The 13790-nt window shown below is 39.2% G+C and overlaps 2 protein-coding genes across 2 annotated transcripts in view; both read left to right on the forward strand.

Annotated features, from left to right (window-relative positions):
• The window catches only part of mrvi1 (murine retrovirus integration site 1 homolog), a 35551-nt gene extending 30618 nt beyond the window's left edge, over positions 1-4933 (forward strand). The window contains exons 21-27 of the mRNA XM_053512704.1: positions 520-673; positions 759-808; positions 938-1096; positions 1293-1357; positions 1956-2075; positions 3203-3334; positions 4029-4933. Coding sequence (XP_053368679.1) covers positions 520-673; positions 759-808; positions 938-1096; positions 1293-1357; positions 1956-2075; positions 3203-3334; positions 4029-4251 — 903 coding nt within the window. The 3' untranslated portion in view covers positions 4252-4933. The remainder of the gene's footprint in view (positions 1-519; positions 674-758; positions 809-937; positions 1097-1292; positions 1358-1955; positions 2076-3202; positions 3335-4028) is intronic.
• A 4689-nt stretch (positions 4934-9622) lies between these two features.
• lyve1a (lymphatic vessel endothelial hyaluronic receptor 1a) lies at positions 9623-13740 on the forward strand. The gene is made up of 6 exons (XM_053513046.1): positions 9623-9953; positions 10866-11031; positions 11114-11253; positions 12291-12500; positions 12602-12677; positions 12848-13740. The coding sequence occupies exons 1-6, from the start codon at positions 9872-9874 to the stop codon at positions 13026-13028; spliced, it is 855 nt and encodes a 284-aa protein (XP_053369021.1). The 5' UTR covers positions 9623-9871; the 3' UTR covers positions 13029-13740.
• The last annotated feature ends 50 nt before the right edge of the window (positions 13741-13790 follow it).

Here is a 13790-nt window from a genome sequence, read left to right on the forward strand (position 1 = left end):
GCTTTTCTCTTATAACCTTTAGTCTCAACCAGATGCTCAACAAGATTGATCCTTTTTTGTACCACACTGCCTGTTAATGCAGAAGGGCAGTGGTGGCTCAAACGGGAAAGGCTCCTGGGGTACTGGCGGAAGTTTGGGGGTTCGAGCCCCAGTACTGTTGCCACTGTTAAGGCCTTGAGCAAGCCTCTTAACTCTATCTGCTCCAGGGGTGCTGTATCCTGGCTGAACTTGGATATGCAAAAAATAATAATAATAATAATTCACTGTGCTGTAAGGTGTATATATGTGACAAATAATCTAATATTAATGTATTTTCTTACACCCCCAATCAATACAGTATGATAGAGCACCGCATTCAAAGATATTTTGATTCCACCCATAATACTGTATTAAGCCACAACTGTAAAAATCTGTAGAGCTTTACTGGATCTTCACATTTTGCGGTGCATTGAAAAATAGTCCAGGCATCAAGAATATAAAGAGTTTTAGTGTTAATGATTTGGTGTTTCAACATGGCAGGAGAAACGGATGAACAAAGCCACTGAGGTGATGTTGCAGTATGTCGAGAACCTGAAGAGAACCTATGAGAAGGACCATGCAGAGCTGATGGAGTATAAGAAATTAGCCAACCAGAACCCGACACGTTGTTATGCAGGCTCAATAGATCCTGGAGGTAATCTGTGAAGCGACAAACACTCCTGTGTTGAATGAATTGATAAATTCTGAATGCTTACTGTTTCAATGCTTTTCTGAAATAGATGAGGGAGTTGCACGTTCAGCAAGATCCATGTCTTTGACAATGGGAAAGGTATCTTGTTTTCAAATGAATCATTAGTATTTATTTCAATTAATAAATGATTCCAATATTTTATATGTGGAAAAAAATGCAGTGTTTAAAAAAATGGGAGTTTGAATTCTATGTTCCTTTTGCTCCAAGGCTTTACCCAGGAGAAGAGTCAGCGTAGCTGTGGTTCCCAAATTTAACCTCCTGAACATTCCTGGTCAGACTCCAACCACAGGGGGCCCCGGTCCTGGAGCTAACCTTGGCACTGCTGCTGCTGGCCCCAGCTCGGGCCCTGGTGCACTTCCTGTACTGGTGAGCTCCAAATTCTTCCTGTCTCCATTCTGCATCTGCTGGATGATTGATAATGCCGTATCAGCGTTGCTGATAAAGTACATGCAGTCCTATTACATCAACACATCCATGAAGTGCTGGTCATTTGTCAAGATACAAGAAACTAAGATAAAAGGCAAAAAAATATATAATTCCTGCTCCTCATTTTAATGTTTAGAGCGAGGCAAACGGTATGAAGAGTGAATCTGCTTCAGATCCAGCGCAGCATGCAACAGGGGAAAAGTGAGTAACTAAATCCAAACACTTTACTTTTCCAGAGTTTGACATTTCTTGGGCATATTTCTGTAAGCTTCGGGTCTCGAGGTCATTTATGGCTCTTTCCAAACAACCTCTTGTGCTGGTTTCAGAATATTTTGTTTGTTTGTTTCACCCTGAAGACGTTCTTATCAAGGGACATTTCGGTAAATCATTGAGACTAAAATATTTAACAGTTTTGGATAGTTTTGGACGTGCTGGGAAATCCCCAAATGCAGCAGGTTTAACATGCTATTCTGAGATCAAAACCAAACATTGGACTCTAGTGTTTGACAGAGCCCAGGCATCTGGCTCGCTGCTCACGCTTGTTAATAAGGTGAGACTAAAAGGCCCGTCATGCCATGTCTCTCAGCTAAAGCCTGATATTGGGGCATGAGAAGATAAGTTTGGTACTCGGAGAGCTAAATGTTCAGACAATAATGTATTTTTAAGTCATGAGTTTTACACAAGGTCCAGGTGCTACATTAAAATGAAGGAAGGGCTTTTACATTCTAGTGCGCTCTGGGTAATGGTCAGGTTTATAGCTCCGTTGCTAACTCTTCTTTCCTATTTGAAAACAATGCAGTGGGAAAGTTCTGCAGGAGCAGGAAGGCGAGGCAGCTACCCCAGCCAAAGCTTCCTGTAGTCCAGAAGAGATCAGTGCTGAGATCAAGGCCAAGATCGAGGAGGAAGCTTACAATAAAGGGTAACACCTCGTTGTCTTTGATTACACATAGACATGTTAGCATGGCACTGCTAATAATAATGCTGATAATAGCCTGGTGTTTGAGTGCAAAAGTGTAAAATTGCTTGGCTAGCATAAAACTATTGTTTATAAAGTAGTTCACAGAGTATACAAAAACAATGAAGAAGTTCTTCTATGGTATAATGTTCCTGCGGCTACCACAAACTGTACATATTCAGGTAGAACAACAACATTTTACAACAATCCTGCCAAAGACCCCAAATCTTTTAGAATAGGCAACAAAGCCACGCCTTTTGTACTTGTTCATGTTCCATCTTGCTTGATGAAAAAAATGTTTGCTGGTTATATTGAATATTGCAGCTTTTTCCTACGAGCTGATAAGTAGCTCCTGGCTGGCTCACTAATTTAAACCCATGATCATGAGTTTTGAGATTACGGCTAATGAGGATAGTAGTGGCTGTGAGTTTGCTGATCGCATGCTAGGGTTGCCAATGTTGGATCCTTGAGCAAGAGCCTTAACCCTATACCCATTCAGTGCATGCAGTGTTGGTCCCACGCCCAGTTAGAAAATGGGAGGGTTGAAACAGGAAGGGCATCTGAAGTACAACTTGTGCTATGTCTTGCAGATCAAATGATCTGATGTGGCAACCCCTAGGTGCCAATGAACCTCCACTGGTACGTGACAAGATGAGTGGTAATGGTAGTAGACGTACAGCTGTGACTGTTGCTTTATATATAATTAGCTGTAGGAAATAAGTGTAGATTCTGGCCATAAATAAAGATGTGGGAATCATTGGAATACAATTTGATGCAGATTCATGTTTGAATCTATAAAATGTGTAGTGCATGGGCTGGTTGGACCTTGCTTTGTGGATCTTCAGAACACAGTCTGAATTGGGATAAATAAATCTGAACAACTCCTCCTTGCTGGCTCGCTAATTATGTTTCGATTTTTTGGACAGTTTTTAAAACATCAACGGATCTCCTATCTAATGCTCACAACATGCAACAGCTGTGAGCTAAAACAAGTTAACCTATTGTTAACATATCAGGTACATAAACGTACACATGATGGATGAAGACTTATATATTTTAATGGAATCTTATGGGATGCATGTACAATGCAGGTATCAAGAAGGACTAAAAAAACTTAAAGAGCTCCAGGATGTGAAGGAGGAGGAGGAAAAGGTAGAAGACAAACAAACCGAGGCAGAAGAGATAACCGGAGAAGATCTAGAAGAAGAAAAAAAGCTGAGCAGGTAAAAAGCAATACTGAATCTGGTTGTAGTGAATACATTTTTGCTAAACGGTTATGGTTTAAGTAAGGAATAAAAGATTTCATGTAACAGCAGAGTTTTTATTCCACTTACTTCACAGTGATTGGCTTTTTTTTTTTTTTTTTTACATTTTTAAAAATATATATTTATTTATTTATTTTTTACAATTTGTCTATCACTTATAAATCAATACAACATGCTTTTATTTTAATCATTTAAAGTTAATGTTATGGAATGTCCACTTCCATTCTAGCTTTAAATGGCCATTCCTTCTCCAACCTTACTTCTTAATTCTTTGAAGTTATTAAAGTTACAAGTAATCAACATATAACGTCCAATCAACACATTCTGATCAAACAGTACTGTGGTATAAAATGAACTAGATTTTAATTTCTGGCTAATATTTTGTGTCGTTATCTTGGACATTCAGTTGCTCCATATGAGTAAGTGTGGGATTTATCAGTTGATCAGATGAACCTGGAAATCAGAAACTCAAACTTGTAAATTTCTATTTTATTTATCTGTATTATATCCTTAATCCAACTCTTTCTCTCTTTTTCTTTCTTTCTTTCCTTCTTTCTTTCTCTCTCTCTCTCTCTTTCTTTTTCTTTCTCTCTTTCTTTCTCTCTTTCATTCTTTCTCTCTTTCTTTCTTTCTTTCTTTGTTACACTGGCAGGTATGAGCGAGTTCTGGAAGTCATCGAACGAATATGTCCAAAGATCTTCAGGAGGAACCAGGCTCTATGGATCGTTCTTACTTTGTTCTTAGTAGTGTTTCTTTTAGTCAACCTCATAAACATCTTCACAACCTTGTACGCTGATAACGCTGACACAAAAGAAGAGAAATCCAAGAAGTTTTTAGGACTGCGTGTGGGATCGAAGAGTCCGAGTCCTGAGTAACAGCAAACCTGCTGGTTGGAAGACGAACCGAGGAGTCGAATAACTTGAACTTTGGAACCTTAATCGTGTCATGAGCAGACAACTAACTTAATTTATAGCAGTTTTGGGGGGGCAAACAAGTTCTATAGAGTCAGATGTGATTGTAAGATTTTATATATATATAGTTCGATGGATTATAATATGAGGCAAACGTCACAACGAATTAATGACCTTGAGATTATATTACCACTTAAACTTTACTATTTTATTCTCAGGTTTGTGAAATGATATAAATATATATATATATATTTTTTTGGAAAATTAAGCACACTATTCAAGAGCATTAATCATTGGTACGGGATTTGAAATTTGTCTTCACTCACAGTCTCTTAGATTTGACATTGCATGCAATATTTGTGCAACACGATTTGTACTTTTCTGAAATCGCAAATTCCTGTTTGATCCTGTTCGTGGAGCACAGTTCGTGCGAAAAATGTTGCAAAAGAAAGATTTTTTTTGCCAGGACACTTCCTTTGTTCCCCTTTAGCACCAGAGGTTGTCATCATGTTAGAGAATAATTAATATTCACGTGTGTTAATGGTTTGTGCCACTCCACTCCTTTAAATAAAGGGGCATTTTAAATGCTCCAGCAGTTTCACACAGGGTAATGAAATACAGTATCGTGCCAAAATCTTATTTTTTTATATGTAAATTCAAATGAGTTACATCTGAAAATTTTTCCATCAAATCCTTGACATTATCATGATGTGTGTGTATGTGTGGTATAGGGTAAGATCTTGACTCGGCGAGCACCAAAGACACAAGGTCTTGCATAAGGGTTAGTTTAGTAATTATAATAAAGGAAAGGTTTAGAGGAAAGATGGAGGAATTCGACTAAGAGAAAGTAAGAGGTTAGTGTAGCAAATAAGTCCAGCGGGCACAATGACGAGCAGCTGGTGGGTGATGGCAGATAGATGAAATAGGCCCCTCAAAGGGTCCTCACCAGCATTCTCACAGTCCTTTGGTAGCGGCGGGAGGCGAGAGCTACTGTAAAAGCGAGTGAGCTAGCATGGCTATCGCGTTTCGTTAGCAGCGGTAGCGAGCTGGAATCCAGTATATCCAGGCATAATAGCTGGTCCTTGACAGCGGTGATGGTACGACTGGTATCCAAAATGAAGCTGACGCGCCTGTTGCCCTCCTGTAGCTGTGGCAGCAGTTCAGACTCTGAACCTTACCATCGGAGGCTGCGTCCAGTTCATTTATGGTGGCTGAATCGCTATGACTGGCCGTAAACAAAAGTGCCGGGACAGCTAGCGCAGTCCCTTGGGTTGTATGCTGTGTTACACACATTCATAACAGCTGTATCATACACCATATAACCATGGGTGAACATGGACCAGGCTGGTACTGGGTACGTCTAAAAGTTTCAGTGGTGGTACACAGTGTACTGGTAAGAGGGGAGAGCATCTGCCTACCAAAAGCCAAATTTATAACCAGCATCAAGGTAGCGCTTTTAGCAAGAAAATATCTGGCAACACACTGCAGCTGACATCTGATATCCAGTGCTGTATACTCAAATACTGCGAATTGTTTCGTGTAGGTTTTGTTACAACTTCATTTCAGATTCATTTTGTATAAAGCTAACTTGCTACGCTGGTGTAGGAGCTAACAGACGCTCGTCCTCTGTTGTCAGTGCTGCTGCTGGTAAAAACCTCTGTGTGGCTTAATGCCAGGCTAACCTGCTCTTAGGAGAAGCAGCTGTTTAACCGCGGTCCGAGAAGGACGTCTTGCGCTGTTGGTATTTTAGCATCCATGCTAACATTTGTACTTATTAGCTAATTGCACAGAGACGGCAAAACAACCAAGTCAATTTTCGCAAAAATACTGATCGCATGAATTTTCCCAAACGAAAAATTCAGGAAGCTGGAAAGGTTGTGGTTCCAGTAAGTACTTAAGCACTTGTGCAATACCAGTAAGAACTTTAAACTACTTTCGCCCATGCATACAGTATAACTGATATAGTAACTAAACAAAAAACACAGAAGCTTGAATTATTTTACACATTAAGGTTGACCTTTTGTCCTAGTGTGGAATATTTTTTTATTTATTTGTTGTTGTTTTTATTCTGTGTTGCCATGATGATGTGATATTACGCAAAGCTCAGCAGGAAACAAAAGTGCACGGTTTATTCCAATAGAAAAAGCTGCTGACTCGCTAATGACGGCTCATTTCTTCCTGTGTTCCTGCGTCATTTCCTTCACCGCAGAAGTGTGTGACCGAGTTTGTAGATGTTTTTGCTGGAAGCTGGCTGCATGTCAGTAAAGGATCACAGGAAGTGTAAAGAACATGTGCTTGTCCAACAGATCTGTAGTGTGAGAGTGGTTCCCAAACCCGAGGACTTTAACACTGTGCAGTGAAAATGCTATTTATTTCAAAGTTACTTACACAATGGAAGTCTACAGTAAAGGTGGTGATTGAAAATGTCAAATATTCGTAACACCCTTACAGTAACCTCATGCAATCATGTTGTTACCATGTACTGACCGATTTACACTTTTTAAGATTTGATGAGAAAAATGAAGTTTTGTACGAGTGGAGATCTCTGCTACTCTCTTCCAAGTTGTGTCTATACATATATAAAAAAAATGATTGTGTACAAGATGATGCGATGAAGCCATGGTTACAAGTTTCTCTACCAAATTAAACAATAAATGAGAAGGTTGAAAAGTTGAGTGGGGAACCAAAGAAATGCCATAAAAGGAATTGTTTAGGCCAATTTGGTTGTATTTAATAGTTTTACAAATGCATATACATTTTTATAAGAGGTGTTCAAGCCAAACCGAGACTTTTGATTGCACAAAATGACACTTTTATTTCTCTATATAATCCCCTGCTACACTAAAACACTTATCAAGGTAGAAAGTTTTCTTGGTTGGCCAAAGCCATAATCAGACTGCCTGCTTCATGTCTGACACGCTGGTCTCCCAGGAACTCCTTTAATGTTTGCCTCAAACGTGTGGAAAGGTCAGGACTGTACAGTGGATGTGGCAATAACTCCCAGTCGAGTTCCTGTAATGTGCAAGTGTTGTTTGTGAATGAGTGTGTACAGTTCACACAGACAGAAGTGTCTCTTCTGCAAGCTGGTGACAAGTTATACGTCGAGTTTCAAGCTTCAGGAGTCCCATTCGCTGAATGTTCATGAGGACGATCGCAGTGGGCTCCGAGCCACCTCGGTCAAGGTTGTCCTTCACGGATGGACAGCCTGCCTTAAAATGTTTGGACCGTGCAAACGTCAAGCCGGACTGCGGCTAAGAGTCTCGTCACCGTACTGTGCTTAAAGTCTTCTGTAAATTTCACTCGTTTTACACATTCAGTCATGAGAAATGTCCCGGTTTGACTTGGACCCCCTTGTATGTATGTAAAGTGTTGTTCAAAATAATAGCAGTGTGTTGAAAAAGTGAGTAAAGCTCCATATTCATATAATAACTTTTAATTTAAATCACATAAACGCATTGGACGCCCTGCACGTTCTATACTGAATCACAACATAAATGTGCTAAATGTGTTATTAGTTTAATGTATGTGGAGAAAAACAAATATTAGTCTGTTCAAAAAAAAATAGCAGCGTGAAGTTTAATTTAAAAAGTTTAAAAAACAGGTGTCAAATAAGTTCCCCTTATGTAAGGATAAATGCAGAAAAGGTTGTCCTGTGCATTTCCCTCTGAAAATCAGAGTAAAACGTGTCGTCCAGACATTGTTCAGAACAACAGCGTACTTTAATTGAAAAGTTGATTAGAGATGGGAAAACATACAAAGAAGTGCAGAAAATGATAGGCTGCTCTGCTAAAATGATATCAAATCATTGAAATGGAGATCAAAACCAGAAGGACGTGGAAGAAAATGGAAAACTACCATTCGAATGGATCGAAGAATAACAAGATTGACTTAAAGAACACCTAAAGTTACCTGTGAGTACTGTTACTATTAAAAGACGGCTATGTGTAGTCAAGCTATCAGCAAGAAGTCCCATTGTTGTGAAAAAGACATGTGCTGAAGAGGTCACAGTTCACTAAAGAACACATTGACTGGCCCAATATTTTGTGGACTGATGAAAGCAAGATTGTCCTTTTTGGGTCTAGAGGCCGCAGACTGTTTGTCAGGCCCCCAAACACTGAACTCAAGCCACAGTACACTGTGAAGACAGTGACGCATGGAGGCACAAGCATCATGATATAGGGAAGCTTCTTGTACTATGGTGTTGGGCCTATTTATCACATTTCAGGGAACATGGATTAATTTGAGTACATCAGAATACTTAAAGAGGTCATGTTGCCCCATGCCGAAGAGGAAATGCCCTTGAAATGGGTGTTTCAACAAGACAACGACCCCGAACACACCAGTAAGCAGGAGGCATCTTGGTTCCAGCAGTGTGGAAGCAGTTCTCAGAAAGCAGGTTATACAACTAAATATTAGTTCAAAGATGCACAAGAAAGATTAAACTTCAAGCATTTCTGTTTAAATTACTTTGTAAAGATGAGTGATGACACTTTTTTTTTGAACAGAGTAATATTTGTTTTTCTTTACTTACATTAAACTAATAATACATTTAGCACATTTTTCTTCATGTTGTGATTCAGAATAGAACGTGCAGGGTGTCCAATGCATTTGTGTGATTTAAATTAAAAGTTATTATATGGATATGGAGCTTTACTCACTTTTTTCGACACACTGCTATTATTTTGAACACCACTGTATGCAGATTATGAAAGGCCATTATTTCAGCAATTTTTAGTTAATTCTATTTAAATTAGGCATAAGAATAAAGCTATAAATTAGCCGTTAATGTCTCAGATTTTGTCCTTTCTTCAGTTCCCAACTTCAAACCTGCAATAATTTCACTGCTTAACACAACAAAAAAATATGTAAGAACTTGGATCTGCGGTTTTATCTCATCCAGTCAAATCTGACCTTCCACTAAATGCTTACAGAATCATTATAAAGGAATGTGACCTGAGCGAAAGTTGGACCAGTTATACATTTATTGCTTTTAGACCTCTTTTACACAAGTTTGCAGAAAAAATGTCCTGAAAAGGGAAATGTGTACTGTAATTAGCATATTACAGATAATATGCCATGTTGCCCTAATCACTCCAGTAATTGTAATCCAAAGCTAAACAAACAGTCCAGAAGGACAGAATGTTTTCTTATCAAGCATTTAACCACTGTCTCTTGGGAAAGCATCAAAGACTTTCACTGCTTTGGGAGCATCTAGAATAAACAAGTGTCTCTTAGTCGATCTTTACCACACTACAAGACTCGAGGGGTGCCAATATTTTAAATCACACCGTTGCACACGTTTGTTTAGGCATACAGTCCGTTATCAGTGAGTCATCTCTGCTCTGCCATGAGTTCCATCCTGACCTCCTCAGAGATGCAGGCCTATTTCCTCCTGTTTCCTCTTCCTCCGGTACCGCGGCCCCGCCGTGACATGCTGTACTGGGTATTTATGAAATAACCGCCCCTTTAATCTCCCGCCCTGCTACCCCAGGGGAGATCTGCACTCTATAAATCATGGACACGCACACATCAGTCCACAGGCCCATCTCCGAGCGCTGAGAGAGGAGAGACTCAGACATTGACCATGGCCAGAACTGGGATGCTGCTGCTACTCTTGGCTCATTTCGTCACATCAGCTCTGCTCATCAACGTCACGCAGATCAAAGGTATGATCTGCTTATTCTTACATGTTAACGTTGACGACTTCTGTTTGTCAATATTGTGATTATTTACATTTCCACTTATAGTGTGGTTGAATTTTCATATACTGTAGATATACTCCAAGGTTTGTAGACGAAGAAAAATTTATTATTGCTTGATTCACTAGTTAAGAGAACCTTGTCTAGAACCAAGTGTTTCGAGGCTTCAACTCTGAAGTTTTTCTACATAGAAGGGTTATTCTTGTAGCTGTTAATTGTTTTCCCATATAGGTTTACTCCAAAAAACAAAGGTTTAACTTAGAACCTTACAGTAACAGCACCCTTGAATTTTTTTTCTTTCTAGGAAGTTTTTTAAGGTTCTATGTAAAGCTAAGAACACTGTTTTTTTTTAAATAACCTTATTTGAAACTTTTTAATTTAATCTCATTTGTCTGAGTTACTCTCTCGAGAAAGAAAAAATCTTAAATCCTAACAGTTTCTTTGGTTCCTCTCACACTCCATCAGAGAACTTTTAAAGGCTCTACACAGAAAGTTTCTCTCTTGGGGAGCGTTTTATGTAGAACCCCTTTTAAAGGCTAAAAGCCATTGAACATCAGGTTCCAGAAAGGGTTCTTCTTGAGAACCTTCACTGAAACTTTTTTCTTACAGATTTTGTAGTATTTTGGAGTTTCCTCAATGGCATACTCTTAAATTGACTCTTGTACTTAAATTTTCTTTCTCTGAAATTTTAATGATCTTCCCCTTTTTGAATAATGTTTCAAGTAGAACCCTTCGCTAAGAACATTTAAATATACAGAGAAGCCCAGGTTTGAGAACCGTTGCGTTTTAGCTTCGTACACTTATTGGAAATCTTGGAAGAGAAAAAGCTTTATTGATAAAATATTTCATAGTTAAGTATTTATTTACTCCCTTGAACAGTTTACCCTGAACGAGGCACTGTGTATGGAGTGTTCCAAGCATCGCTGTCCAGCGGCTACTCCTTCAACGCGTCCGTAGGGAGAGAGGTGTGTGACCGGCTGGGTGTGGTCATGGCGGACAAGGCGCAAGTGGAACTAGCTCTTAGGCGTGGCTTCGAGACGTGCAAGTATGAACTTTGATGCTTCAGTACAGTTTGCATGAATGATGTTACATCGTGTCTCTCACACACGGCTGTTTTTGTCCTGCAGGTTCGGCTGGATCGATGAACAAGTCGCAGTTATTCCCAGAATTCATTCCAAAGACTCCTGTGGCCAAGGCAAGGTTGGGATTATTACCTGGCGTACAAGTCTCGACAGACTATTTGATGTCTTCTGTTTCAATTCAACAGGTACGCAATCTGTGTGTTTGTGTGGTTGCAAAAGTATTGACCCCCACTGCTGTCTATCTATCTATCTATCTATCTATCTATCTATCTAGTATTATGTAAATGTCTTAGGCACATGCAACTACCTGCTGTAGAGTAAGGATGTCTCAAAAAAAAAAGAAGAAAGCACTAAACAGTAATTAATAATAAAAAAAAAGGTCAATAATTGGTGTGACGACCCTTAAAATATGCTCTCCGGTACAATTAGTGCAGTTTTATAAGAAAACGAGCTGCTTAGTTTTACTGAACATCCTGCAGAACCAGCTACAGGCCTTCTGAGCACCATGACTTGCTTTGCACCTGCTTTGGGAGCATTGGTGGCTCAGTGGTAGGTTTCTTGCCTGCCATGTGGAAAGTCCGGGTTCAGTTCCCAGCCAAAGCCCAAACCCCCGCTGCTGGATGCAGTGCCGGTCCCAAGCCCGGATAAAATGAGTTACATCAGGAAGGGCATCCGGCGTAAAACGATGCCAAGTTGTGTGTGAATCAGACGGGCAACTGTAGTGACCTTTCGACGGGAGCAGCCAAAACACTAACATAATATGCTGCTTTATTTTCTGCCCTACAGATATTTTCTTGTAAGATAACTTTGGAAACGTTACAAGAAGTAATTGCATGATGCTAAAATATTTTATATCTAAATATAAATACATATATATATATAAAAAGTAGAGGACTAAACTGGTCTAAATAACACATGCCACATCATGTCTACTGCAGTCTCAGTGACTAGTGCTTTTGTAACACCCATGAGAAGAAAATTCTGGTTCAGTCAAGCAGCTCTCCTTCCAGCTTTTGTCCAGTCTTGGCATCAGGTTAAAAAAGGGTGCAGTGCTCTCACAGGAAACGGAAATTTTTAAATGTCAATTCAGCCAAAACTAGTTTCCTCCTAGAATACCGGAGGAAATCAGCGGGCTGTAATGTACTGACGCCTAGACAAACATTGCGGAACATGTGTGCTGCGTAATGATGATGACGATGATGACCGAATGATTTCATTGCAGATTGCGAAGCTCAGGTGGACATGTGGCACGAGACTCATAGCAGCACCGTCACTCCTGCAGCACTTACATCCAGGGGACATCCGAAATGGGCCAAAACGACTCGACCAGCGTCTCGGGATAATCTGCGATCCGCTTCTAGCAGTGTTCCTGTCTCTGAAAACGACACGCCTGAATCGCAGGCCTTCAGCAACACAAGCTCTACCAGTGCAGGTGCCTTTTATTATTATTATTATTATTAATAATTTACATTGATTTTATTTATTTGCTTGACAAACATTTGTAAATTTTGCAAATAAACAAATTCCTTCTAGGCCTAGTTGTCCTCATCGTTTCCTTGATGACCCTCTTCGGTCTCCTGCTGCTCTCTGTGTTCTGTTACTACAAAAAGTAAGTGATGCTCTAATTACTTCATTAATGAAAAATCTGTTACAGAAATGAATAAATCATTCAGAGCGCTCATTAGGAAGCCTTATCCGTCACTGTTTGTACACTGTTCCATATAATGGTCTTTTTCAAAACGTAAGAGTTTTTTCTTGCCCTTTTTTCCCCCACTGTAGGTACATCGTGGGCCAGTGGAACAAAAGTCATCAGAAAGAGAACATGGAAACTAAAAGTTGTGGGAAAACTGGGAAGGAGGAGCCTCAGGCTGAGTTTAAGAAACAATACAAATCGACGTCCAACACAAACGACGTGAGCGTCACTATCAAAGCAGAGAACAAAAACGAAGCAGCACCATAATCAGTCGTTGCACATGCGCCATCACTATGAGCTCAGCATCTGCTCTTAGGGCATCATGCAACTGGATTTATTTATTGTTTAACTAAAAACATTTTTTTATTTTATTTTCTGCTTTGATGATTTTTCCTTTTGTATTGTAATCTTTTATAGTGATATTTTATTAGTGAGTTTTGTATTTTTAAATAAACATGACTTTTTGGCTCAGTTTGTAAAAAAAAAAAAAGAAGAAGAAAAAAAGCCAACTCCAGAATTATTGGAACGCTACGACAATGAGCAAAAAATGAGAAATAAATATCATGCGCGTTTTCATTTAAAGCAACAGGAACAAACTGTTGCCTTTCTTTCAGAGTTTATCATAAAGCAGTGTAAAATATTCTCCAACATAGAAGACTGTAAATATTTTTGAAACCTGCTTTTACGTTTGGTTCTACTTTAAAATAAATATACTTTACACCATTCTAACAAATTTAAGCCATTTTTTTTTTTATGATTCATCTTTAAGGGGGTGCCAATAATTTTGGAGTTGACTGCCGGCGAATGAGTGTTTCAGCTTCAAAAGATTTCAGACGTCTTTTTCTTTTCCACCCTCCTAGAAAACAATTTATTTCTCACTATAACAATATAAAGATACATTTGATTCGATTTTTTTCTCTCTCCCTCTCTCCATACTATTCAGGTATTAATAAAGAATAACGTGCTATATATCTTTATATACATTATGTGCAATTTCGTATGACTTCTGAGAATAACAGAGGAAAAGGC

This window comes from Clarias gariepinus, chromosome 15, assembly GCF_024256425.1.
Source record: "Clarias gariepinus isolate MV-2021 ecotype Netherlands chromosome 15, CGAR_prim_01v2, whole genome shotgun sequence".
Taxonomy (NCBI): domain Eukaryota; kingdom Metazoa; phylum Chordata; class Actinopteri; order Siluriformes; family Clariidae; genus Clarias; species Clarias gariepinus.